General features: G+C 43.0%; 1 protein-coding gene across 2 annotated transcripts in view; it reads left to right on the top strand.

Moving 5' to 3' along the window:
- LOC122793129 (FGF1 intracellular binding protein) overlaps nucleotides 1-27,508 on the top strand; it is a 544,410-nt gene that overhangs the window by 196,521 nt on the left and 320,381 nt on the right. For both annotated transcript variants that reach the window (XM_044060893.1, XM_044060894.1), the window contains exon 5: nucleotides 8,022-8,122. In XM_044060893.1, the coding sequence (XP_043916828.1) occupies nucleotides 8,022-8,122 (101 nt within the window). The remainder of the gene's footprint in view (nucleotides 1-8,021; nucleotides 8,123-27,508) is intronic.

Here is a 27,508-nt window from a genome sequence, read left to right as displayed (position 1 = left end):
ATTCAGGCTCAGGGGGGCTACTATGGGCTGCATGCTTTTGTTGATTCCGCGCGCAAGCTTCACATGAGAAAGCTTCAATGGTATCTGAAAAGTGTATGGTCACAGCATTACCACGATCTGGATATCCTGATCCCCTGCCTTCAGGAGGAGGGAGTTCCTCTGGGTGTCCAGGCATGCACTTACAAGCGGAAAACCTTTTTTCCTTTTCCTCAACTACTCAAATCCAACCCACGGCCGCCTGGGTTTATGTTTGGGGAGCACACTTTCTAGACAATTGCCAGCAGGAACCTGGACAAAGGACCATCTTCACTGGCACATCAATCTGAAGGAAATGTTGGCAGTTCAAAGCGCCCTTCTAGCCTTCAGAATCTTCTACAACCAGGCCCTCTGCTAATTGGCACAGACAACACCACGGTCATGTGGTACATCAACAAGCAGGGGTTCTCATTCATACCCCTTTGCAGACTAGCTATGGGTTTATGGGACACAGCTCTAAATTTGAATCTACATCTCCAGGCTCAATTCATTCCAGGGAAACAGAATCTCTTAGCAGACAGCCTGAGCAGAAACATTTCAGATCCTCACGAATGGATGCTAGTTCACACCAACTTGTTCAACAGGATTACTGCAGTTTGGGGATGTCCCCAGATAGATCTGTTTGCATCCCATCTCAATCATCAGCTGCTCGCTTTGCCTGCACCAGGTCCTTCCACAAAGCAGCTTGGAGTGTGGATGCCCTGTCCTTCAGCTGTAGAAGCCTTTCAGCATATGCCTTCCCTCCTCTTCCTCTACTACCATTACTGAAAATAAAACAGGACAAGCCCAAGTTCCTCATCTTGATTGCTCCAAATTGGCCTCGACAGTTTTGGTATCCAACTTTAAAGCTCCTTTCTGGGGCCTCCTTGGATTCTCCCACTGAACCCTTCGCTTCTGTCCCAGCATCAGGTCAGTTTATACATTTCAATCTCAAGACCCTTTGCCTGGCAGCTTGGCTCTTCAAAGGAATTTGATTCCCTCTAGTCTTCCCAAACAAGTTTTGATGTTCTTTTGCTAGGCGGAAGCACTAACTAGGAAGACTATGATCTAAAATGGAGATTTTTTGGTTTATTTGAGGACCAGGTTCTGGATCTCAGGTACCCTGATCTCTCTTCTTTTCTTTTTTTTTTTTTTTTTTTTAAAAAGGACTTTCCTTTTCTTCCATTAAGATTCATGCTTTTCTGCTATCTCTGCGCATTTCAGTTGATCCTCTTTTTTTTTTCTCATCCTTTGGTGAAGCAGTTTGAGAGGGGCTAAAAAATTTTGTGCCTCAAGGACCCCTCCTGTCCCTGCCTGGGATCTTAATTATGTTTTAGAAAAACTTACTTTGCCTCCTTTTGAGCCTGCTGCATCTTCAGATATTAAGTTTCTATCCTGGAAGACTGTTCTTTTGTTAGCATTGACCTCTGCCAGAAGGGTCTCAGAGTTGCAAGCTCTCATGGCTGTGGAACCATACCTTATTTTCCATCAGGACAGAGTATCCTTGAGGACCAGTCCTACTTTCATGCCTAAAGTTTTCAAAAAAGTGGCTTTATCAGACAATTCACCTTCCTACTTTCTTTCCAAATCCAAAACAAAAGGGGAAAAGGGGATTTCATTCATTAGATGTGCACAGACAGTTACGTTTTACCTGGGACAGACTAAAAGATTTCAGAAAGTCTAACCAATTGTTTGTTTCCTTTGCCTCCAGTTCTCTTGGAAAACTTATTTCTAAACAAACTATTTCCAAATGGATTGCTTATGGAATCAGATTTTGTTACACTCATCATGGGAAACAGTTTCCAGGGACCATTAGAAGTCACTCTACTAGAGCAGCTGCCACTTCTACAGCTTTCCTCAGAGGAGTCCCTACAGGATATATCTGGAAGCTGCCACTTGGAGTTCTGTGCATACTTTTCCAAGCACTACAATCTCCCTTGTTTTCTAAGTCCAGGGCAGGCTTTGCCTCTGCTGTCTTGCAGGGTATTCTTGCCTCCCTTCTTCTATCTAAAGCCTCCTCCCTTTTACACTGCTTTGGATTCCACCCTACAGTTATGACTGCAACAGTGAAACACGAAGAACATAGTACTGTTGTGTACCTACCATAAATGTAGATGTTCGAGTGTCTTCACTGTTGCAGTCGGGTTTCCCTCCCTCCTATCCCCTTTTTCCTTTTTTGTGGTGTATTTGTGTTTCCTTTGTTGATTCATTTTTGGTTTGTTGGGGACTTCTGACATCTAGGGCAAGAAAGGCTGGAGAAGATGGCCGGGCTGAGGGCTGCTATGTAAAGTGCTGACGCTGGGGGGTACTAGCCCCTATACAGCCGACGCCGGACCCAGACTTTGGGATTCTGGCCGACCTCGGGCTGCCTGCCAGCAGGAGCACCCTACAGTTATGACTGCAACAGTGAAGACACTCGAACATCTACATTTATGGTAGGTGTACACAACTGTACTTTCCAGTTTGGCTATATAAGCGCATCTCTCACAGGAAGCTCATTGAGCAGCTCCTAGTCACATATTGAAGCTCATTGAGCAGCTCCTAGTCTTAATCTGCATGCTGACACCAGACATGTTGAAGTATGATGGACCCTTTTGATGCTTCTTAAACAATATACTCCACTTGGCAGACACTGCTTTTCTGACAGTAAAATCTAACCCCAAAATAATTACTGCTGGGTAAAATAAGATGAAGGAATAAAGTGGTGTATCCAGTTTTATGCATAGGACTGCACTGGCTTGTTTTCATGAGTTTAACTGGCTGCCTGTTTCCCTTGCTGCTTTATATACTTTTTTACTTTTTCCCCACCTGTTATGCTTTCCAATTCTTGATTTATTACTTTGCCAGTTAGTGTCTCACCTTAGCATAAACACACACAAACTTTTTTATTACCATTTACAGTTAGTTAATTTTGTTTTATTTGCACAGGCCGTCTTACAGAGGCTGTTGTTCTACTGGGCATATCCTCATTAATACGCACAGTTCCAGCAGACTGTATTGTTTATGCCTGTAGATTTACTACCAGTTTTGTGGTGTAGGAGGATGAAACTACAAAGACTAGGTTTGATTAAAAGCCCAAGCTTTGATTTTAATTTTCATGAACCAGTTTCTTGAAATTGTTTGGATGATGATTCTTCAACCAGCTGTTGGAGGTGTGCTGCTGGTCATTGGTCACAGAAGGTTCAGGGCTGTGGACCAGATTTGTTTAAAACTTCCGTTTGTGATCACAGACTGTTGTTCTGCTGGACTGAGGTTTGGCTCTGTATGTGGCTGTGCAGGGCCTCTGAATGTTTGATTTAATGTTGTCTTTTCCATCTCTTTCTCAATGTGTCAAATCTGGCTATGGCCACTTCCAAGCTTTGGATCTGGTGCACAGGCTCCACTCCTACCCATAATTCCTGTGAATAGAGTGGTCTACCTCAGAGCTCGTTTGCTGCTTGAAGAGCTACAGCAGGTCTTGGTACTCAAGAGAGTTTTGTGGAAACCATTTGAAGTTTTTGGCTAGATAAAGCTGTTGCTTCAGTCACGTTAGTCCCTCTGGCCAGATTCTACATTGCATGTTCTTCGTTGGACCTTGGCAGTTCAGTGGTAAATCATTAAGCAACAGTTATCCTTTCTAGTGAATCTGATGAACATCTGCAGGACACAACACATCCAATCATGGCTAAAGACTCCACATGTTCTACAGGGATGCCCATTCATTCTGCTCTTTCCCCCAATCCACAGTGACTATGTGCACTTCCCAGCAGGGGTGGAGTGGGGCAGGGCATTATCTGGGAAAGACAGTCCAAGGCACGTGGTCTCAGAGGTCAGTCTTCATATCAGTGTGTTGGAGATGAGTACCATCCTCCTAGGGTTGCAGAAATTTTAGGACTCTCTCCCTTTAGGTGTTATTTCCATCCAGACAGATGACGTGGCAGCTGGCTGGTACATCAACAGACAGAAACCATATCTTATCCTTAGTATTGAGAGACCATTTTGTCTTCCTGTTAGAAACCTTCCACTTCATTCTTTGGAACTGCGAGCAGTACTGTATACACTGATTTCTCTAGAAGGTTGGCTGGTCCCAAAACCAGTAATGACCAGGTTGTTCTGCCTGGACAGACTAGGAGGGAGGAACTAAATTATACTTCTATGTCAGGAAGTACTTTAGGTTTGGGAGTAGATTGTCATTGATAAAATTACGATTGTGGTGGTCCACAACCAGACATAGGACACTGCTTGGCAGAAATTCTGAGGTGTTGTTCAAAGTTCATTGTGAATGTTTGCATTTAGCTAACAAATGCACAGTCCTACTTCACTGTGTATGTCTCTGAGATTAGATTCTTTGATGTCAACTGAAGTAAGTCTTTACAAGGTTCTGTGTTCTGCAGAATAGTGAGGAGTGGGCAGTAGACATGTTTACTGTGGAATGGGGGAATTATTACCCCTTCCTAGATGTATCAAACTCTTATTACACTGCATGAAAGGAGAGAGGGCTTGATAAACAAATACACAGAGCAGTAGAAAGTAAGATGGGAGATGAGCAATTTGGATTCAGATCAGGATGCACACAACTGACCCGATGTTTACAGTGAGACAGATAGTTGAGAAGAACCTAGAGATAAGGAAGTAAATTTGGTAAAAGCATATGGCAAGGACCCAAGAAAGCTGATTTGTGCAGTCCGTAATGGTTTGAAGTCCCAGAAACATTAATAAAATTAGTGCAGGCTATGTACAAGGACCAAATGACTCAAGTGTGAACAATGTTTGGCCTCACAGAGGGTTCCCAGTGGGAGTGGGTGTGCATCAGAGTTCAGCTCTGAGTGCACTGCTGTTAAAACTTGTTATGGTCTACATTTAGCAAACAGTTCGGAAGGGACATATCAGCAAAACTGCTGTATGGAGACAGTGTGGTATTACAGGCAGACTCTGATCAACAACTTCAGCAAAGGGTAAGGGAATGGAATGCAAAACTGAAGGCACGTGGAATTAAATTGAGTGCAGGTAGAACAGTTGTAATTGCAGCAAATGGGCAAAATCAGAAAAAGCTGTGAATTGAGATAGAAGGGAAAATAGTGGAACAGGTTAACAGCTTCAGGTATCTGGAAGGGGTGGTTGATTAGGAGAGAAGTCAGAATAAGATGTTCAAAGCTAGAATCAGAGGGGCTGCAACAAATTGGCACAGTGTCATGGGTAGTGTATGACAGAAGAATGCCAAAGAAGCTGAAAAGTGAGGTATACAAAATAGTGATGCTACCAGTACTATTGTATGGTATGGAAACATGGGCAGGAAAGGCATAGCAGTTGAGCAGTCTGGAGGTGATGGAGGTGAAGTGCCTGAAACGGGTAGTAGGATGCACACTGTGAGACAGATGAATTGAGAACATAAGTGCAGGAGTCAAAGTACATCCAATTGCAGAAAAGATTAAAGAGAATAAATTACAGTGGGTCAGGCACATGTGCAGAAAAGCAGAAGACAATCTGGAGAAAGATGATTTGGGACAGACAGGAAGAAGGCAAGAGGAAATGAGGGCATGCAGCAAAGAGGTGGTTGATTGTGTGAGAAAAGACCTACGACAGTCGGGCATAATTGTCAAAAAGTAGGAGAGTGGCATTGAACTGAGAGAAATGGTGATGTTGACACGACATCCCAACCCCATTTAGAAAATGGGAAAAAAGAGGGTTGATGATTCTCCTTTTGGGAGTAGAGCCAATGTAGTGGAGTATAATTGTCAAATTAGATAAGATTGTTCCGGAAAGCTTGTCTGAGTTACTGAAGTCTTAGTTGTTGCTCAGGAGCCTTCCATGCATACCTCTCAACCGCTTGGAGCAAGAAATCTGGACAAAGCCATCAATAATGGGGGGACAAAGGCCCAAAAATAGGGATATTTTTAAATATTGCTCTTACAAACTTAGAAAATTGATAGAACAACAGATGTCATGAATTTTCTGAAGGTATGAAGTCTGAAACTTAAATGCCTGTCATTATTTTCTGACTTAAACACTCAATGATTTGCCAGTGCTTTGCAAGTAAACTACAATTTTATGAGAAATGGCAAAAAATCAGGTGTCAAAATCTGGACATTCTGCAAAAAATCTGTACAGTTGAGAGGTATGCTTCCATGTAAATTGTCTGCAATGTCAAAAGGAACCATTTTTTTCAGAGTTCTTGACCAGGGTATGAAAACATCATAATTTTATTCTAATTTTTAGGAGACTCTGATTTAACTTGAATATAGTTTCATTTTTTTAAATATCCGTCTTTAGTGCTCAGTGATCAAAGAGCATACTACTTTTTTTTTGTGACCTTCTGATTGACAAAGTTGGCTTTTAATAAAGGCCCCATATTTATTGCCCTTTCCAGGTCAAGATTGCTGCCCCACCTTGGGATTTCATTTTTATGGTGTGGAGAGTTTTGCAGTGTCTGCTTCAAGAATTCTGCCTCCCCAATATGTTTTATGATCTATTTCATGTCATGGTTTTAGACCCCACACTGAGCTTAAAAATGGTCCACTGGGATCAGTGCTCTATCCGGGTCAACAAATGTATATTTACCATTTAGCGAGCCTCATAGCTGCTTAAATTTTCTTCTTGGAAGCTCTGTCTTTGGTTGCCACTGTGTAAGCCACAAGAATTCTGACCACTTTCTCTGTGTTGCAGAGGAGTGAAGCCCTGGCATCCCCCCAGCCAACTTTGAACTGATTAGTGGCTCTGGCACTAGAGAAGATGGCTCGGGAGGGATTGGACTGAGTGGCAGATGTGCCTTTCTCAAGATCGAGGGAGATGGTGAATGTTCTGCCAAACAAGCACTGTCTAGGGTAATGCCCAGAGTATACTACATGTGCCCAGGAATGTAGGAGCACAAGGCTAGGCAGAAAGTACCTGCAATGTATCTGAGCAGTGCAGGTATGAGAAAGCTTACACTTGGCTGCGACTTTATTTAGCAGCTCATTATATCATGCTCAGCAGCCACCAGATGAAGAACCGTAGGCACATATGTTAAAAACTGTTTAAAAAAATCCTGAACCAGCTGAGGATGTCAACCTAAAGCTGGCAGATTCTGACTTCTGACATTGAAAGGATGTGAGCTTCATTAGACAAATTCCCACTGGCGAGAGGGGAGTCTCACCACAAGGTAATACGGGTTGCTGTAACCATGCAGGATTAGAGCACAAATGGGCTAATAGGAAGCCGTAAAGGATTTTTCAAGCTCTTATGCAGTAAACACTGCCTTGTGTGTTGTGTCATCACAGTAGGGTATCGCACAAGACTAACCTATGCTTTCTTCAAAAGATCATCTCGGGGGGTATAAATAAATTGACCAGTTCACTTTCTTGTTTTTTCCAGGAAGCAAAGGACAAAGAGGTAGGTGTACTTCACCACACTGTGCACAATGTCAGCTAAAGCATTATTGTTTGAGAGCAAAGGATGTACACAGGCAAACCAGTTATTCTTTAAATTTGTTCCTAATAGAGAATGGAACCTTGTAAAGCAGGTGCTACCAAAGAGTTGACTGCATGCCAGTGCTATTGATAAATATTTGAGTAATTTCTGCACAGTGGACATCTTCAGCACAGCCACTTTGTATTTAGTAACCACTGTAGTTTAGATATGTGTTCATGGAACAGTACAGACTTGGTACCATTCATTTCTTAGTATATTCTACCTTCTCTTCCTCTTGTGGTTTTATAAGTTCTTGGAAATGTCTACTAGTAGTACAGAACCTGTATACTTCCTTTGGTTAGGTCTCATTGGTTAAGGTATGCCCCATGAGTAAATGTCTGCTAAAGATCTGCAGGTATGAGTTCTTATGTATGTTTATTTTTGCAATTTCTAAGAGACACAAGAACTCCAATACTGAGATTATTTTATTTATTTATTTTTTACAATTTAAAAATTAGGAATCCATGTATTTGAAGGCAAGAAGTGAGGACATATGGGGCACTGTAAGTGTGATATGTGTGTTTGTTTTACATGTTTAAGGACTTTATTAATTGACATGTCTGTTCTTGTTTGCTTTGCAGTTTGATAACTTTAAGCGGGTATTTAAAGTAGTGGAAGAGATGAAGGGGCCACTGGTGGAAAACATACAGCAGCATTTCCTGTTGTCAGACAGGTTGGCACGGTAAGGATGGAGTCTGTTCTATGTTAATCGGTGTAGGCAACTTTCTGCATGTGTCCTAGATAAGATTGCTGAAATGCATGTTTAATGAATATCATCGTGTGCAGTTTTTATTCTGGTTAGTTGTGCTGAACTACTAGAGGATATCTCATCAGTCTCCTTATATGCATTGCCTCTGCAGTAAGAAAATATTTATTCAGAATAAATGTGAATCGTATATTTTCAGTTATTTATCCTTTTCCTTTTGTCACTCCTCTGGAAACGTATGTACCAACACTTATGGCTGCGCCTTTCTCAGTTTCATTTTCATGCTACATTTCCCACTCTGACACTGACTGTGGCTTGTAACCATTGAGAGCCATGATGCCCCCCTCCCCCCAAGGCTTCCCTTCTGTGACTTAGATTTTTCTCCTTCAGAGAATATGACCTCTCAGCCATTTTTGTGGGCCTTCAGAGTTGATCTTGGGTTTACCTGGAGCCGGGTCTGCTTTTGTGGTAGTGTTGTGTCTAATATAAGTTGCCTGAAAGACTCCTAAAGAATTAAAGGCATATGTAAGTGAATAAAAGCACAAGGTAGTGCTGAGTGGTTGCTTAAACTGAAGTATAGGATTAGGATCCGTGTAGGGCAGAGAGCTACAAGGGGATAGGCAAACCAATCCATGGTTGCCCCAGCCTGGGTCTGGTTTAGCAACTTGTAAGAGTGTAGATTTTGATAACTATAATACTGCCAGTGCTTTCTAAAGAAAAGTAAATAAGAAGGATAACATTTCTTGGGCTATTCCAGCGTAAAACCAATGTGAGCAAAAAAAAAATGGAACCCAGATGATGTCTTTATGTTTCACTGTTGCAGTCATTACATTTGGGTAATCTGCCTGCAGGTTGCCCTCAGTCGGCCTGATTAACAATGTCTTGGGTCCTGCGTTGGTTGCTGTCCCTTCTTCCATGACATCAGGTTGTCAGGGGTATAAAACATGCAGCCGACACCATTACATCAGTCTTTCTTGCCGTGTGGTGTCCGAAGCAGAAGCAGTTCTCAAGTGCCGGTCGGCCGACTCCTGAAATTTTCATTTTCGAGTTTCAGAACCAAAGTCTTCAACTAAAAGCTAAGTACCCCATTGGTGAAACTTTTTCTTGCTCCTTTCCGATGTCAGTAAAAGTTAATAATTGCATTACTTGTGGAAAGCAAATACCTCATAAAGATTTTCATTCGTACTGTATTCCTTGCCTAGGTCCTGACCACAAAGTACCTTGCTGTCGGATTTGTGCTTTATTTAATCAGCACACTATCCATCGTCAGTATATTTTTGCCTCTAAGTATTTCGGTTCTCGGTTAAATTATCTAGAAATGTCGTTGGTTAGCCATCCGATTACCGGGATTCTGAAAAAACACAAAGATAAAGACAGAGACAGGCTGCCGAGGTCCAAAACTGCCGACGACGCTTCTCCTAAGCCAGTCGACAGTTCGCCGGTACTCAGTGAGGCACTTTCGCAGCCCCTGATACCCACTACTTCTGATTTGCAGGCCTCTACTAAGACCCATTCTGAGTTCGGTATGCCGCGAGATACTTCAACTATGGAACCCGCGGATATCTCTACATTGGATGGGTCCGGAGCCACTGTGCAGGCGCCAGCTTCTGAGGGTGTATTCAGGCCTACGGACTTGCATATTAAATGGACGCCTCCTTCATTACTAAGGCCTAAATCTCGATCCATGTCTAAAAAAGATGACGCCCTGCCACATGCTCAGGCTTCTATGCCTAAAAAACAAATGATAAAAATGGCTGAAGATCTAATAACTCTAATCAGGGGTCACCCCACCCCCAAGAGGCCTAGAGCTGAGCTTGATTATGAATCGTCTGATCAGGATTCTGTTTTTTCTGACTATTCTGATGACCTGGATTTGTCCTTACCTACTTATGAGGATTCTGATGCAGAGGACTCTATTCCCTCTGCTTCCCCTCCTGAGGATTTTTCTTTTGGGGAAACCTTACATACTCTAAGGGAGCATTTTCATTGGTAAAGCCAGGAATTTTCTGATTCAAAAAAGAGGCTTAGGGATTTCCTTCTCCTACCTCAGCATAGGTCTTTGCCTATTTCTCCTGTACTAGACATTGTTGACGATCCTTTCTCGGAATCCAGTTTGGCCCCTAATTCCCTGCCTCCTGCTCCCAGTAAACCTGACAGATAGTACAGGGTCCCCAAGTCCAACAAATTCCTTTTCAAAAATCCTATTGCAGATCCAGAGACTATTTCACAGGGGCCCAAGGGCATTAAGGCTTCTACTGCTAAAAATCCTACCCCTTCTGACAGAGACTCCAGGGCACTGGATAGATGGGGTAAAAAGGTTTATACTTCAGCAACTTTGGCAGTTAGAGCTTTAAACTGCCGATTTCATATGTTAAAATATCAACAACATGTTATTGGACTGCTTAAACAGAAAATTATGTTGATTCCTGACTGTAAAGACTTACAGGATTTAATGCATTCTGCTGAACAAGTTGGAAAACATACTTTGCAATGTGGTTCTGATTCTTTAGAGGCCTCTTGCAGGGCTGCTGTTACTGGGTCTGTGCTTAGAAGGCATGCTTTGCTTAAGGAGCAATCTTTGTCTGATCATGTTAAAGCTAAATTGTTGGATGCTCCTTTAAATCAGGACTGCCTGTTTGGTAACAAGGCTGAAGAAGATGTTCTTCGTCTTCCCTTGCTGCAGTCCTGACAATTGGGTATAGTCCGCGTCCCAGTCGGCCCGAATACCAGAGTATAAGGCTGGCGCCGTCATGGCGGACTGACGCCAGTACGTCAGGGTACTAATGCGCATGACCACGTCATTTCTCAGTCTTTTGCCGCATGGTCCGATGCAGAAGCAATTTTGAGTGCAGGTTGGCGTTCTGAGATTTTTCGAACCGGAGTTTCAGACCGAATACAGAGTTGGCTAAGTAACCCGTTGGAACATTTTGGTTTTCTTGCCTCAGTATTTAACCGGATGTCAGAAAAGTGAATAACTGTATTTCTTGTGGGAAGCAGATACATATAGGGATTATCATACATTGTGTATACCTTGTTTAGGGCCTGAGCACGACGTTGTTGGTTGCCGCTCTTGTGCTAGATTTAACAAGCGCACTATTAAGAGGAGGCTTGATTGTGCTAGGTTAGTGTTTGGGAAGCGTTGCAATTACACTATGCCGTCGGATGCTCCGCCGCTTCATCTAAGAAGCGCAAGGACAAAACAGTGAAGTCTAGGGGTGAGGAACCGCAGTCCCGGACGTCGGTCCTTTAGAAGGCTCAGGTTAGCCAGAGGTTTTGCCAGGTGTCTCTATGGAGTCTCAGGCAGATACTTTACTGTTACAGGATGTGCCCTCTCAGGAGGTAGGCCAGGCTGAGGGGCCTTCTCAGGTAACTGTTCTTCCCTCTCTTCCCAAGGTAGTTAGGGCCTCCTTCTGTTGCCAAAGCTTCTTTTAGAGGAAGGCCAAGTTCAGCTTCTGTAGGGGCTTCTCCTAGCATTTCGGGCTCTGTGCCTAAGAAACATATGCTTAAAATGGCAGAAGATTTGATTACTCTGATTAGAGGTTCTATGCGCCCACCTGATAAGAGGCCTAGGGTGGAACAGGAGTTTGATAGTTTTGAACAGTGTTCACAGGCTTCAGAGTCTTCTGTGGAAGACTTGCAAGAGTTTCCTACTTATTCTGATTCTGATGTGGATGATTCCAATCTCAGCTTCTCCTCCTGAGGATTTTTCATTTTCAGAGACTCTTCACTCCATGTGGGAGGACATTAAATGGGAAGGGCAAGATTACTCTGACTCTAGAAAAGGCTTAGGGAATTCTTGTTTTTGCCCCAGCATAGGCCCTTAGCTATTCCTCCTGTGTTGAATGTGGTGGAGGATGTTTTGCAGAGGCTTCTCTGAACCCTGATTCCTTGCCTCCTGCTCCTGTTAAGCCTGATAGGTATTATAGGGTGCCCAAGCTCATAAGTATTTGTTTAAGAGTCCCAGGCGGACCCAGAAACTGTTTCTCAGGGGCCTAAAGGTGTTAAAGCTTCTGTGGTTAAAAATCCTGTACCCTCTGATAAAGAGGCAAGGGCTTTGGATAGGTGGGGTAAGAAAGTATATACTTCTTCCACTCTAGCCATGAGGGCGTTGAATTGTCAATTTCATATGCTGAAATATCAGAATTATCTCCTTTCACAATTGAAATCTAAGGTGGATGCTTTGGAAGGTATTGAGTGTAAAGAATTGCTGGATTTGGTTCATGTGTCTGAACAAGTGGGTAAGCATTCTTTGCAGTGTGGTTTTGATGCTGTTCAGGCCTCCTCGAGGGTGGCTGCTACTAGTTCTGTTCTTTCGAGACATGCATGGTTGAAGGATCAGAATTTAGCTGAGCATGTTAAGACCAGGATTTTGGATGCTCCTTTACAGTCTGATGTGTTGTTTGGACCGCCTGTGGAAGCAGTTTTAAAGAAAATGGAGGACAAAGCTAAGTCTATGCAGACTGTTAAAGATTTTTGCAGGTGCAGCCTCAAGTTTAGTAGAAATTGGCCTGCTAAGGGTGGACATATCCTGCTTATGGTTCCCAGTCTAGGGGTAGGTCTAGGCGTAGGGGCAGGGCTCAAGGTCTTAGGCCTAGATCAGACAGTTCACCTGCTCAGACTTCTGGTGAGGGCAGGGTCAGTCCTTCGTAAGCAGAACCAATGACCTGCCTTTTCAGCTGCCAGTGGACTCTCGCCTGGCAGCTCCTTTGGGAGGAAGATTGTCTCTTTTCAAAGAAAATTGGGATTTAATCACTCAAGACAGATGGGTGCTGGATATCATTCATCACGGGTACAGATTTTATTTCCACACAATGCCCCTTTCAAAGGCATGCCCGATGTTCCTCCTCCACAAAGAAAAGAGGCTCACAAGCAAGTTTCTCAGTTACTCCAGATAGGGGCTATTCAGCCAGTCCCTGTGTCAGAAAGGGCTTGTTCGGTTTTATTCTCGCCTGTTCCTAGTACCAAAGAAGGGGAACACGTGGAGACCAATTTTGGATTTATCTATCCTCAACACTTATCTGGACATTCCCAAGTTCAAGATGTTGACGTTACAGCAACTGTTACCTCTGCTGGGCAAGGATCACTGGATGGTAACTTTGGATCTCAAGGAAGCTTACCTTCATGTGCCCATAAGGCTAAGTTGCAGAAAGTATCTGGTTTCGAACTGGAGATTTTCATTATCAGTTCTCTGCATTGCCCTTTGGCTTATCTACTGCGCCCAGAGTATTCACAAAGGTTCTGGCTCCAGTGATAGCTTACTTCAGGCTTCAAGGCATTCAAATTTATCCTTACTTGGACGACTGCCTGATTCTGGCTCAAGAAAAGGAACACCTTCTACAGCATCTGGAATATGTCATAGCAGTGCTAAGATGCCTAGGGTATTCTGTGAGCGAAATAAAGTCCAGTCTAGTACCCTCTCAAGACATGTGCTTTCTGGGTGTGAGACTGAATACAGCAGCCCAGATGGCCATTTTAACCCCGGACAAACAAAAGAGTCTGTCACTTTACTTCCATCAACTATCTCATCAGTCCGTGCTGACTGCAAGGACAGTCCTTCAAGCATTAGGGTTCATGGCATCTTGTATTCTGGTGCTTCCCAATGCCAAACTGCATATGAGGAGGCTGCAATGGGTTCTCACAAATGTATGGACCCAGCACTGCCAAGATTTGGACACTGTCATTCAAATAATACCTTGCCTTCAAAGGAATTCTTGTGGTGGGCTCAGGAATGTCACCTAAACAAGGGACTCTCTGTGACCCGCCAGAGGCGAGTCAGATTTTAACGACAGATGCCTCGGACACTGCTTGGGGAGCTCATCTAAATGGAAAGTGGATACAAGACAAGTGGCCTGCCAGACTACAGCATCTACATATCAACATGAAGGAGATGTTAGCAGTCCAGTTTGCATTGATGGCGTTCAAGGAGTTACTTCTTCCAGGGCAGGTGTTGATTCTGACAGACAACACAACTGTCATGTGGTACATCAACAAGCAAGGGGAACACATTCTTATCCTCTATGCAGGCAAGCAATGATTCTATGGGAGACTGCGTTAAGCCTGCAACTGACTCTTCAGGCAAGGTTTCTGCCAGGAGCACAGAACTCCTAGCAGATGTATTAAGCAGACAAATCATGGATCCCCAGAGTGGAAACTGGATCTTCATGTATTTCAGAAATTGACAGTGTCATGGGGAACTCCAGACATAGATCTGTTCGCTTCTCCACTAAACCACCAGCTGCCAAAGTGCACAAAGGGGTTTCATCACACAGCTTGGAAAGTGGATGCTCTGTCCTTCAGTTGAAAACCTTCATGTCTATGCCTTTCCACCTCTACCTCTTCTTCCAAAGGTATTACTAAAGGTCAGACAGGACAGGCCAAGGATGATTTTGATAGCTCCAGATTGGCCTCGGCAACACTGGTACCCACTTCTAAGGAGTCTTGTAAAGAAGCCTCCATGGCCTTTACCTCTGATTCCTCATCTGTTATCTCAGAAGGACGGTCATCTGCTCAATGTCAAGCTTCCATCTCTTCATCTCACAGCTTGGCATATTCTGTGTTGAAGCATGGTAGGTCTCAGCTTCCTCAACAAGTTTTAAATGTGATTATGGAAGCTAGAAGGCCTAGTACTAGGAGAGTGTACAGAAAAATGGAAGAGATTTTTATTTTGGAGTACAGCAAAGAATTTGGAGATTTCAGAGCCTAATTTGAGTGTGGCTCTTCAATATCTTACTGAATTATTGGACAAAGGTTTGTCTTTCTCTTCCATAAAGATTCATGCTGCAGCAATTTCAGCTCACTATGATTGTGACCCACCTTTGTTTTCGCATCCTTTGTTCAAGCAGTTTCTTAGAGGGGCAAAGAATATAAGACCCCACGTAGAGCTCCTACTCCTGCTTGGGATCTCAATTTTGTGTTGGAAAAACTTACTCTACAACCTTTTGAGCCTGCAGCTACTGCTGAATTGAAATATTTGTCATGGAAGACTGCTTTTCTGTTGGCTATTACTTCTGCAAGAAGGGTGTCTGAGTTGCAGGCCTTTATGGCAGTAGAGCCCTTTTGATTTTCCATAAGGACAGGGTATCATTACGTACTAATCCTTCCTTTATGCCTAAGGTGGTTTCTAGTGTGGCTTTAAACCAAACTATTCATTTGCCTACGTTTTTTGCAGATCCTCAAAATAAAGGGAAAAGATTTTGCACACTTTAGATGTACACAGGCAATTGCGTTATTATTTGAGCAGGACTAAAGATTTTAGGCAGTCTCAGCAGTTACTTGTTTCTTTTGCTTTCAGTTCACAGGGCAAGCCTGTGTCAAAACAAACTATTTCTAGGTGGATTGGCTTTTGCATTGCATTCTGTTATTCCCATCATGGCAAAGAGGTTCCAGCTGGGATTAGGCCTCATTCCACTAGGGCTACTGCCACTTCAACAGCATTTCTAAGGGGTGGCAACTAAGGATATTCTGGAGGCAGCTACTTGGAGTTCAGTGCATACTTTCTCTATCACCTGCCTATATACTCTAAGACTAGAGCTGGTTTTGCCACAGCTGTTTTACAAGGCATGTTGTCAGCTCCTGCTACTTTATAATTTGCCAGCCTCCTTACCTCTGCTTTGGGATTCTACCATTGTCAGGACTGCAGCAAGGGAAGGCGAAGAACATAGTACAGTTTTGTACCTACCATAAATGTAGATGTTCGAGGATTCCCTTGCTGCAGTCCAACCTCCTCCTTCCCTCTGTGTTTCAGGGTGGTTGTGTAGGTGGGTTTACATGCTTATATTTTGTGTATATATTACTGTATATATTGTACATGTTTTTGGTGCAGGTTGTTTTTGGACTTGTCTTTTTGGGTCTTCTGACATCTGGGGCAAGAAAAGACTGAGGAAATGACGTCGGTCATGCGGATTAGTACCCTGACGTACTGACGTCAGTCTAAGGCGCCATGACCGACGTCAGCCTTATACTCTGGTATTCGGGCCGACTGGGACGCGGACTATACCCAATTGTCAGGACTGCAGCAAGGGAATCCTCGAACATCTACATTTATGGTAGGTACAAAACTGTACTTTCCTAAATAGATGGAAGATAAAGCTAAATCTATGCAAACTGTTAAAGATTTTTTACAAGTTCAGCCTCCTAGATTTAGTAGGCACTGGCCTTCTAAGAATTGGTCCTTTCCAGCCCCTTCCAGGTCTTCTTAAGCCAAACCCAGACACAGCAAAAACCCCAGGTTTCAGTCCCAGGGGACTCACAGAACTAAGCCTCCACTTCCAAGTCTGGGAATAACAAGACACCCCCTATGGTAAACTGTCTCAATGACTTCCTTTTAAAATTTCCAAGCACTTATCTTCTGACTGCCCCTCTGGGGGGAAAGATCGCAAAGAACTGGGAACTCATTACCCAAGACAAATGGGTTTTAATATAGTGTCCCATGGATACAGATTTCACTTCCACATGTTGCCAATGCCAAGTGGGTGGCTGGACCTACCCCCAAGTCAGTGGGCAGAGGCTCAAAAACAAGTACTTTCTCTCTTAAGCATGGGAGCTATTCAACTGGTACCAGAAGAGGAAAAGGGACAAGGTTTTACTCCAGACTTTTCCTGGTACCCAGAAAAGACAAATCATGGCATCCAATCCTGGACCTGTCTACTCTAAACACCTTTCTGGAGATTCCAAAATTCAAGATGCTGACTCTTCACCATTTACTTCCTATGCTAGGCAAAGCCGCCTGGTTGGCAACACTAGACTTAAAAGAAGCATATCTGCACATCCCAATCAGGGAATCTTGCAGAAGATACCTACTCTTCAAAGCAGGCTACACGCACTATGAGTTCTCTGCACTGCCCTTTGGCTTATCTACTGCGCCCAGGGTATTCACAAAGTGCCTAGCTCCAGTTATTGCATTTTGCAGGCAAAGAAGTATTCAAATATATCCATACCTAGACAATTGTCTAATTCAGGCAGAAAGCCAGGACATACTTTTGAATTATCTGGCGTAAGGTTGTAACTTATCTGGGGTACACTATAAACGAAAAGAAATTGCAACTGGTACCCTGTCAACAAATTACATTACTGGGAGCAAGCTTGAATACAACTTCCCAGATGGCTTACCTCATGCCAGAAAAGCAAATTCATTTGACAACCTACTTCAAACAAGTGGCCACAAAAACCCTGCTATCTTCCAGACAAATACTGCAAGCATTGGGGTTCATGGCCTCCTGCATTCTTCTAATTCCATATGCAAGACTGCATATGAGGAAACTACAGTGGTATCTAAAAAGCCTATGGAGTCAGTATTCTCACAGCCTAGAAACAATGATTCCTATCATACCTTTCCTAAGCCTAGAGTTCCTTTGGTGGGCAGAGGCCTGCCACCAAAACAAGGGACTACCTTTCACACCACCCCCTGCCGCCCAAACCCTGACAACAGATGCATCAGACTGTGCATGGGGGACTCACCTGGCAGGGAAGTGCATTCAGGGCAAATAGAACCCAAGTTAAATGCACCTGCATATCAATCAAAAAGAAATGTTAGCTGTTCCAGGACAACTAGTGGTAAAGACGGACAACACCACAGTTATGTGGTACATAAACAAGCAGGGTGACACATTCTTACCCCCTCTGCAGACTAGCCATGGCATTGTGGAACACAGCCTTAAGCTACAAAGTGCACTTACAAGCTCAATTCCTGCCAGGAAAATTAAATACATTGGCAGACGGACTAAGCAGAAACCTCATGGACTCACACGAGTGGAAACTGGAACCAAGGATTTTCAGCATGTTGACAAGCGAATGGGGGAGCCCAGATATAGACCTGTTTGCCTCCCCCCAGAACTACCAATTGGACAAATTTTGCACAAGGACTCCCCACAAACAAGCCTGGAAAGTGGATGTGCTGTCCTTCAGCTGGAAAAAAACTATCAGTCTATGCCTCCCCCCCGCTGCTTCTGCTCTCTAAAGTACTCCTAAAAGTCAAACAGGACAAACCAAGGATGATTTTGATTGCTCCAGACTGGCCGTGCCAACACTGCTACCCCCTCCTGCGCAGCATGTCACGGTTATCTCCATGGCACCTGCCTCAGACTCCTTCCCTGCTATCTCAGCAGGGGAGCCAGATTCTGCACCCTCAGCTTCCAGCAGCGAACCTTGCAGCCTGGCTAATTACTTAAACTCTCCCTTACCATCCTTCAGCAAACCTGTGATGGGTGTCATCTTAGAGGCAAGGAGGCCTAGTACTAGAAAATCTTGTGCTGAAAAATGGAAAAGATTCTGTGCCTGGAACCAATCTCAAGGGATGAGCACAGCAGTGCCCAATTTACGTCAGATTTTACAATACTTAACTGAGATGCTTCACAAGGGCCTGTCTTTTTTCCTCCATTAAAATCCACGCCTCAGCCATTTCAGCGCATTATAATACAGAACCTCCCCTCTTCTCTCATCCACTTCTCAAGCAGTACCTCAGAGGGGCCAAAAATTTGAGACCACTCAGGAGAGCTCCAACCCCAGCCTGGGACCTTAACTTTGTATTGGAGAAACTCACTCTGCCTTCTTTCGAGCCAGCTGCTACTGGTGACTTAAAATTTTTTCTTGGAAAACAGCTTTCCTTTTAGCAATCACTTCAGCTAGAAGGGTATCTGAATTACAGGCCCTTATGGCAGTGGAGCCTTTCATCATCTTTCATGCGGACAGGGTGTCACTCAGAACCAGTCCATCCTTCATGCCCAAGGTGGTATCCAGTGTGGCTCTTAACCAGTCCATTAATTTGCCAACCTTCTTTCCCAATCCACAGTACAAAGGGAAACGGATTCTACATTCCTTGGATGTGCACAGACAACCTAGATTCTACTTGGACAGGACTAAACCTCAAAGAAAATCTGAACAACTGCTGGTAGCATTTGCTGCAGGGGCAGAGGGGAAGGCTATTTCAAAACAATCCATTTCTAAATGGATAAGCCATTGCATTAATTTCTGCTATAAGCACCATGGAAAACCTATCCCCCAGGGGATCAGACCTTACTCCACCAGGGCTGCATCTACTTCTACAGCCTTTCTCAGAGGCATTCCTACCAGGGACATCCTAGAAGCTGCTACATGGAGTTCTGTGCATACTTTCACCAAACATTGTCGTTTGCCAGTTTTCTCTAAATCCAGAGCTGGCTTTGCCACTGCAGTCCTGCAGGGCCTTATAGCTGACCCTAATGCTATCTAAACTCCTTCTCCCAATTATAGCTTTGGGAATCTACCCAAATGTAATGACTGCAACAGTGAAATACGAAGAACATAGTACAGTTGTGTACACTTACCATAAATGTAGATGTTAAAGTGTATTCACTGTTGCAGTTCTGGTTACCCTCCCTCGTGCCCCCAAACTTGTTTTGGCTATACCTCTACTTTTCTTTACTATGCTTAAAAGCCTTTTTGGTGTATTTACTTTTTTGTTGCAGGTATACCTTTGTTTTTATGTTTAATTGCTCTCCATTAGGGGGGCACCTGACATCTGGGGTAAGAAAAACTGATGTAATGGCGTCGGCTGCATGTTTTATACCCCTGAAGACCTGACGTCATGGAAGAAGGGACAGCAACTATGCAGGACCCAAGACTTTGTTAATCAGGCCGACTGAGAGCAACCTGCAGGCAGATTACTCAAATGTAATGACAGCAACAGTGACTACACTCGAACATCTACATTTATGGTAAGTGTACACAGCTGTACTTTTCTTTGACTCCTTGAGAGGACGAGAAGGAGTGAAGATGGTAGACACTGACACACTAGGGTCTCATAGTGCCAAGTTAGTAGTACTAATTTTTGTGTAATACACTAAATGAAACTGCTGGAAATACTGAACCCTCTGCAGCAGTTATGGCCTACTTACAGTTCCAGGAGCAGATCTGCCATTCACTGGGAACCTCTAATAAATTTGATCACCCTGTGATGCACAGATTCCAGTACTGCATAAGTAGAATAGATAAGTTTGGATCAGCACACACAAAAGCTAGTAGAAATATTCCATCATTTAGTGCAAATCTTGAGTGAGGATGAGGAGGGGTGAAGCATCCGAATATCAGGGAAGAAAGGTGGTAGAGAAAGGCATATTTTGTATTGGTCTTCTTTTCTGTTGCAAGCTTATCTCCTGATCCAGCAGGACACAGAGGAATTTAATTTCTTAAAGTTAACCAAAGCTTTTGACACAACTCCCCACTAAGGCATAGTAGAAAAGCTACATAAACTGGGAATACACCCTATGTAACCCACTGGACTTGCCAGTTGGCTCACAGGTAGGATGCAGTTCATCAGAATAGGGGAAGTTACTTCCACAAAGAAACCAGTCACCAGTGGAGTCCCTCAGGGTTCTGTGCTGGGACTTCTCTTGTTTGGCATCTACTTTACTGAAGTAAAAGCTGATACCAAAGGGCTCTGGCTGACTAGGTTTGCAGATGACTGCAAGCTAGAAGCAGTTATTTAATCTCCAATTTACTTTTCCATGCCACAGGAAGGTTTTGTCTCAAATAAATAACTGGTACCAAAATCATGGACTGAAACAAAATGCCAAAAAATACATTATTATATCCTTTGGGAAGTAATGTACACCAGGGAAGTACCACATTGACAATATGCCCCTAAGAGTTGACCCTGTTGTTCGGGATTTGGGAACTTATGTGGCCAGTGACCTACCTTTTGACCAGCATGTGTCTATTGTAAAAAAATCCTTCTATATTGCGCTGCTTATACCAAGGTATTGGTCTAGAACTAAGATGTCATTGTCCACTTTATTTAGCTCTCATTGGGCTAATCATTAAAGACAATGCTCCTTTAGCATGTACCTGTCCAGACACATGCAACAACTGGAATGCCCAAAGAGATACCTTACGTAAGGATACAAGTCCAAAACAGCATGCCCTACATGCACCAATTCAGAGTCCTGTCACTATATTTGGAATCCTACAGACTGCTAAGAGTTGGCATGTGTCTGGCATACAAAGCATCCTCTGACCAAGTACTGAAGGATTTACTGCACATCAGCAAGTCAGATGGCATCAAAATACTTGGCCTATGAATCTAAACCTCTTCTGCAACATCAATAGAATGGTGTGGCGGGAAAGGTATATCTGGGAGAGGAGAGTGCTACTATGAAAAAGACTCCCCATCCACATAAAACAAAGTTCATCCCGGTCTATATTCAAGTACAACTTAGATCTATGAATGGGAAACAGAGATTTTACTCCAGAACTGACATAGGCAGCTCCTAAATGCTTGATTCCATGCATGAGTCCCCTGAAATTATCTGTGGTATGATCCCAGTTATTCTCATTAGGGATAATATATAATTGATCATGGGATGGGTAAGACCAATCTCTAACTAAATGGGATAAATTATTTTGAGCACAAAAAGGGACATTGGCTAGGCTTAAAATGGCCCGCAAGGTAGCTAACCTAGTACTTGTCTATGGACCTGTTTGCCAAACCACTTTAGTGACGTGGCCAGTAGAAGTGCGTACTCATAGATGGCTTGATCTGAAAAGCTACAGATTTTTAGAATCTTAAGTGAATTGTTGCTGTGTGCATGTGGTTTACAACTGAAGCAGTAGTAAAACGTTTGAATAGTTTGTGCCCTAAAGCAAAGTCTTAAGCATCACCACTGGCCAGGTTTCTGTGAGTAAATTCATTCCCTGTTCTTTTTATTGGGTATCACATCTCTATTAAGTGTGATTTTCAATCAGAAGCTTATGTAATGCACCAGTTGGCTCAGTGATGCAAGGGGATGAAGCCCTGACTGCAGTCTCGATGACCTATGACCCAGAATCAGCATGTGGCCCTGAGATTAGAGCAGCCAATGGATTGTGGGAGGGAGCAGCTGATATCAATTTGCCCATCCTGAGGATGAGAGAGCAGTAGGTGTAGTGTCAGCACCTACTGGAAAGAGCATGGCATGCAATGTGTATGATGGGGACATGAGCTTGACAACACCAAACCATGTCCAAATGGCATCCAGCAGGAGCATATGTAGGAATGTGCACACTCTCAAAGGAAGGTATACTAAGTCTTCGCATCTGCGAGCATGTGCATCAGCTACTGGACATAGGCCATAAACCAGTCCAGAAACTGTGATGGCTGCCAGCTGCAGTGGCATGAGGTAAAGCTCCAACTACGGCTCAGGTGTCTTGAAATTTGTTTAGCGACTCGGGTGCTTGAAGGAGCTGGCAGCAGAGGATTAGCATGGACCTACCATGGGGATGACAGAGATGAGCAGGATGCACATTCTCACAAACCCTTGTGGGAGGGAGAAGTGGCATTGCATAGGCATCTAGCTAACTTTGGGTTACTAACAACAGAGGTGGCTATCTTCACAGCACCCATGCAAATGGAGAATAGTTGCATGACCGCTGAATCCTACACCAGTGCACTGTACAAACACGTACAGAAATGCATGGATCTCACCATACCCAATAGAACCAAGATGCTCTCCTCCAAAAAAAGGAAGCCAATCTGGTGGTCCCCTGCCATAAATAAACTTTACAACAGAAGGAGGAAACTGATGCGGAATAAGGTGACGATTAAGTAAGGTCAAGACTGGAAAAATTCTCTTATCAGCCTCAACAAAAAATTTAGATCCCTCATCAAATCCTCTAAAGCTAGCTATGAAAACAGAATTGCAGCAGATAGTAAAGACAACCACAAGACCTTCTATAGTTATGTAAAGAATCTCCATGGCAATGCCCAGATTTGCTCTGAGCTACTGCACAATGGTACCTCCTATACCAAGCCAACAGATATTACTAATATACTGGCAGACCGATTCAGTGCCAAATTTACCCCCCCCCCCCAAAGACCAGTCACAATACCAGTAGATTGCCAGGCAACCCAGTATTACTGCTGCACAGGTTAAAACAACACTGTCCCAAGACCAAGAATACAGCTTCTATGGGACCTGACTATATCCCTGGCTGTGTTCTACATGAGCTACAGAGTGTACTGGCACCTCACTTGTGTGCCCTGTTCAGTCACAGCCTCACCTCAGACTTTGTCCCTACTAAATGGCGCACTGCTATAGTAATCCCTCTCCACAAAGGAGGAGTGACTACAGACCATGGGAACTATCGCCCCATTAGCCTGACGAGTCTGATATGCAAATCTATGGAACGCATCATTATGAACTTAATAAACAAGGATATAGGGAATCTCCAAACTCTGGAAACACACAGTTTGGTTTTATGAAAGGTAGATTATGCCTGCTCAACTTGGTCAACTTCTTTGAGTCAGTCACCAGAGTTGTAGATGAAGGCAACGTGGTTCATACAACCTACCTTGATCTGGCCAAGGCCTTTGATACCATTCCCCACTCAGGAATTGTAGAAAACCTCACTAAGCTAGGCATCAACCCCCTATATCACTAGGTGAGTTGCAAACTGGCTCACAGGTAGAACCCACAGTGTGAAAGTAGCTGACTCCAAGTCAGACTGCCAACCAGCCACGAGTGGAATCCCACAGGGTTCGGTCCTGGGTGCTCTCCTGTTTGGTATCTACTTCTCTGAAGTCCAGGCCAACACGAAGGAACTCTGGCTGACAAAGTTTGCAGACGATTGCAAGTTGGGAGCTATTATTAACTCCCCAAGTGATGTTGACATCGTACAGAAAGGCCTCACTAAGACCAACAACTGGTGTCATGGTCTTAAGATCAATGCCAAAAAATGTGTTGTCATCCCCTTTGAGAAAAACCTGGTTCCCATGAATTACCACATCGATGGTAGTCCACTGAACACAGAAGGCATTATAAGAGATCTGGGAACACAGATTGATAGCAACCTCTCTTTTGACCACCACATTGTCACTGTGGTCAGAAAGTCATTTTTTTCTGTTTGGCACATCTCATTACCGAGGGTTTTGCATCCAGGAAGAAAGAGGTCATTGTCTCCCTCTACTCTTCCCTCATTAGGGTAGTCATAGAGTACAATGCCCCATTTGGCATGTACCTCACTAAACACCTGCAGCAACTGGAGAGGCCGCAAAAGTACCTCACAAAGAGGATCCTAGGCCTTAAACATTTGTCCTATATGGACAGACTCAAAAAACTCCAACTATTCTCTGTCTCATCTCGCCTTCTTAGAGGTGATCACTGCTTAACTTACAAAGCCATGTCTGACCCAGCTCTGTTAGAAATGCTACATCTAAAGAAATCCCAATTCCTCCACACCACATGCTCCAAAAACCTCAACCTCATTACCACAATCAACAGAACATGCTGGAGGGACAGGTTCATAACCCAGAGACTGCCCATGCTATGGAATAAACTTCCATACATGTCCAGCAGAGCACTTCACTGGTCCTCTTCAAGAGAAATCTTGATGAGTAGATGGGAAATGGAAAATTCTCCCCAGGGATCACTCCAGTGGCTTTGCTCTACAGAGGCACTGGGAACTAAGGTCGGGTGGCATGATGCCAAGGTAATCCTATGGTCTAAGCTTGTAAAGGCTCCAGGGACAGTAACCTATTATACACCTATGAACCTATCTGGGAAGTGGGCTTTTACCCACCCACCCCATCCATAGTCTGGTTGTAGTACTCTGTAATGATTGTACAAGAAAGTGCACTTGCACAGTGGTAGCATTGTAGGTCCTTTCAGTAATGTAGTTAGCCTGTCCCCCAGTCCAGGTGATGGGAATTATGCCAATTAAATGTTCACATAGCTGGTATGCAGGCAAGAACACAGGAAAACCCTCATGGTTGCCTAAATGACATCCTCTCTGGTTGGATGTCACCTCCGTGGTTCTGACAACTTCCCACCTTGGAGTACTTGAAGAATGCGTGATACCTGGCAGGTACAAGGTAAAAAGAACATGAAGTGTCCCTAATTAATCATACCTGATTGATGGTGACTCTTGTTCCGCTCAGGAGTAAATGGGCTGATCAAACAGATGTGAGGTGATAGTGACTGGCAAAAAAAGTGATAAAAAATAATTAAAAAAAAGTGTCTACTGTTTTACTTGCATCTAAGGTTCCACTGACGTATGAGAAAAGTGTTTCTATGCAGAATTGTTCCTGAGGAGCCGTACAGTTTGGTATACAGTTAAGATTTGTGTCCCTGTAGTTAACCTCTAGTTCTGTTATGTATACCACCTACATTTTGATTGCTGTTAGTGTTACTGAGTGGATGGTATGTCTCTGCTTTTATATCCATGTATATGAGCAGAGGCTCCTTATCACTAGATATCAATTAATAATGAACACTGAAAATATCAGGAAGGTTAAGGTAATTGCATAAAATAACACTCCAGTTGTTAGTTGCTGATACAGTCTGTAACACATTTAGACTATTTTATTTATTTCATTTTCTTTGCCCATTTGTCAGAGATAATTATGTTTACCATTTTATTTACTTAATTCGCTTTCTCGTGGGTATTAAAATGTGTTCTATCCAAATATTCTATATTTAAACATTGCTTTGTGAGTGTAAATTAATATTATTGTAGCTGAACTGTATATCATTTTTTGTCTGTGCTTTAGCTCATTGAATACCACTGTATACATCTTTAGACTTGCTTGCAAAGATCCTTTTTGTAAGGTGACAACATCTAACAGTGTGAACACGTGTAAAATATATCAAAGAACTGATGCAGTGTACTTTGTCATAATACATTTCTAATTGTATATTGATGTAATTGTTATAGGGTACTTTCATATAGTATTATATAATGTAAATGATTATTTAACACATGGATATGAGTCACTGTGCACTCAAGTGTTGCATTTTGATGACATCTGAAGTGAATTGAAATACTGGTCACAGGAGCAGATCCTCTTTTTTTTTTTTTTTTACTTTAAAGTATTTATTCTTTACTGTGACATCTGCTTTGATGTGTATATCATGTGCATTTCTAGTGATGCAGTCAGACTGTGTGTTAAATTGTGTAGCTGTCCTTAGATGATTGCATTCTTTGTGAAGAATTTGGTATTATAATGGTTGTTTGAACACTTACTAAAAATTGAGAATTATAAAATATATAATGGTTGCTGTAGGCTTGCTTTGGAATAATGGATGAATTGGAAAATGAAGTAGATGGGTTTTGATGCAGTGAACAGAAATGCAGATGCTTGCAAGAACAAGGATTGCAAAAAAGTGGTACGTGAAAGTAGAGCATGCAAACAAAGGATTGAGCAGTTGCATTGATGCGCTGCAGTATTACATGGATATAATAATGTATCCGTATGAGATGTTGATTAAATTCAGAACCCTCCAGATGTAGTCTTATCACCCCAGAAGGGTAAACAATGGGCAAAACCTGCTGAACAAAATAAAGCTAATATTGTCCTTTAGCAGAGGGGCAACCCCCCCCCCCATACAGTCCATGTAAGGGTATGTCACACATTGTACCTCTTTCTGTAATTATGGTAAATCGGTGGCCACACTGCCATGAGGCATAAGAGAAAACTGCCTACAATGATAAAAACAGTATCTGCATGACCTGCAATCTCACAATAATTTCATGTAATAAGGAATGTGACTGGGAAATTGTAGCTTCAGAGAGGCTGGATCAAGTAGTAGTGGGTCATTGGCACGTATGAAACCTCCCATAACAGTAAGTTATATGTTATTGCACTAGTAGAGGTATGTGACAGAGTCAGGGTTGGGATGGGGTTTGAGTAACTCAGTTTTGAATATGTACACTGCCAGGTGGTACTAGTAAATTGTAATGCAAATGCTTTAGTTTTGGAATGGTGTCAAGACTTATCATACCTTTCAGGTGTACCACATTGCAAAGAACTTTCCTCATTCTGAGTCTTAAAAGGTTCACAATTCTCATTGTTCCATATTCAAAGGGTCTTTTATATAGTCAGTATTAAGATATTTTTAACTGATTTCCATGGTAAATAATACTGAATCATATTAATTCATTAACATTTTGGTGCAGGTAAACAAGAAAACTGTGGGTTCTTGTCCCAATGTAGATGACTGGATTGCTGACACTGCATTGCAGCATTAGGAGGTTGTTGCAGTCCTGAGTTTGTCATCATTTGGATGAGACCTTAAACAGAGGACTGATCTGCTTAAGCTGGTGGTAGCTCAGGCAGATGTAAAACATCCTATGGCACCTAGCAAAAAGAGTAGAGGAAGTTCCCAGATGCCCTGACCAAATTTAAACATGACCTCAGGTCTCACTTAAAAAGAGGCCAGTAGTATAGTGGGACCATCCCAGTCAGTAAAGGATAAATTAAATAAAGTTGTTTTATAAGTATAAAGTAACACATTTGAACTGTCATGTGAGCTTCCTAGTTGAAGCTGTTAGTAAGTGTTCCATATTTTCCCCATTTGTTCTACTTTATGAGGGGTAGAGTTGCACATTCTGGAAATGGAAGATTTAAGGGCTCTC

The sequence above is a fragment of the Protopterus annectens genome, chromosome 2.part0 (genome assembly GCF_019279795.1).
Source record: "Protopterus annectens isolate FY-2018-M chromosome 2.part0, PAN1.0, whole genome shotgun sequence".
In the NCBI taxonomy this organism is placed as follows: domain Eukaryota; kingdom Metazoa; phylum Chordata; order Ceratodontiformes; family Protopteridae; genus Protopterus; species Protopterus annectens.
This window is presented reverse-complemented; position numbering and strand designations above follow the sequence as displayed.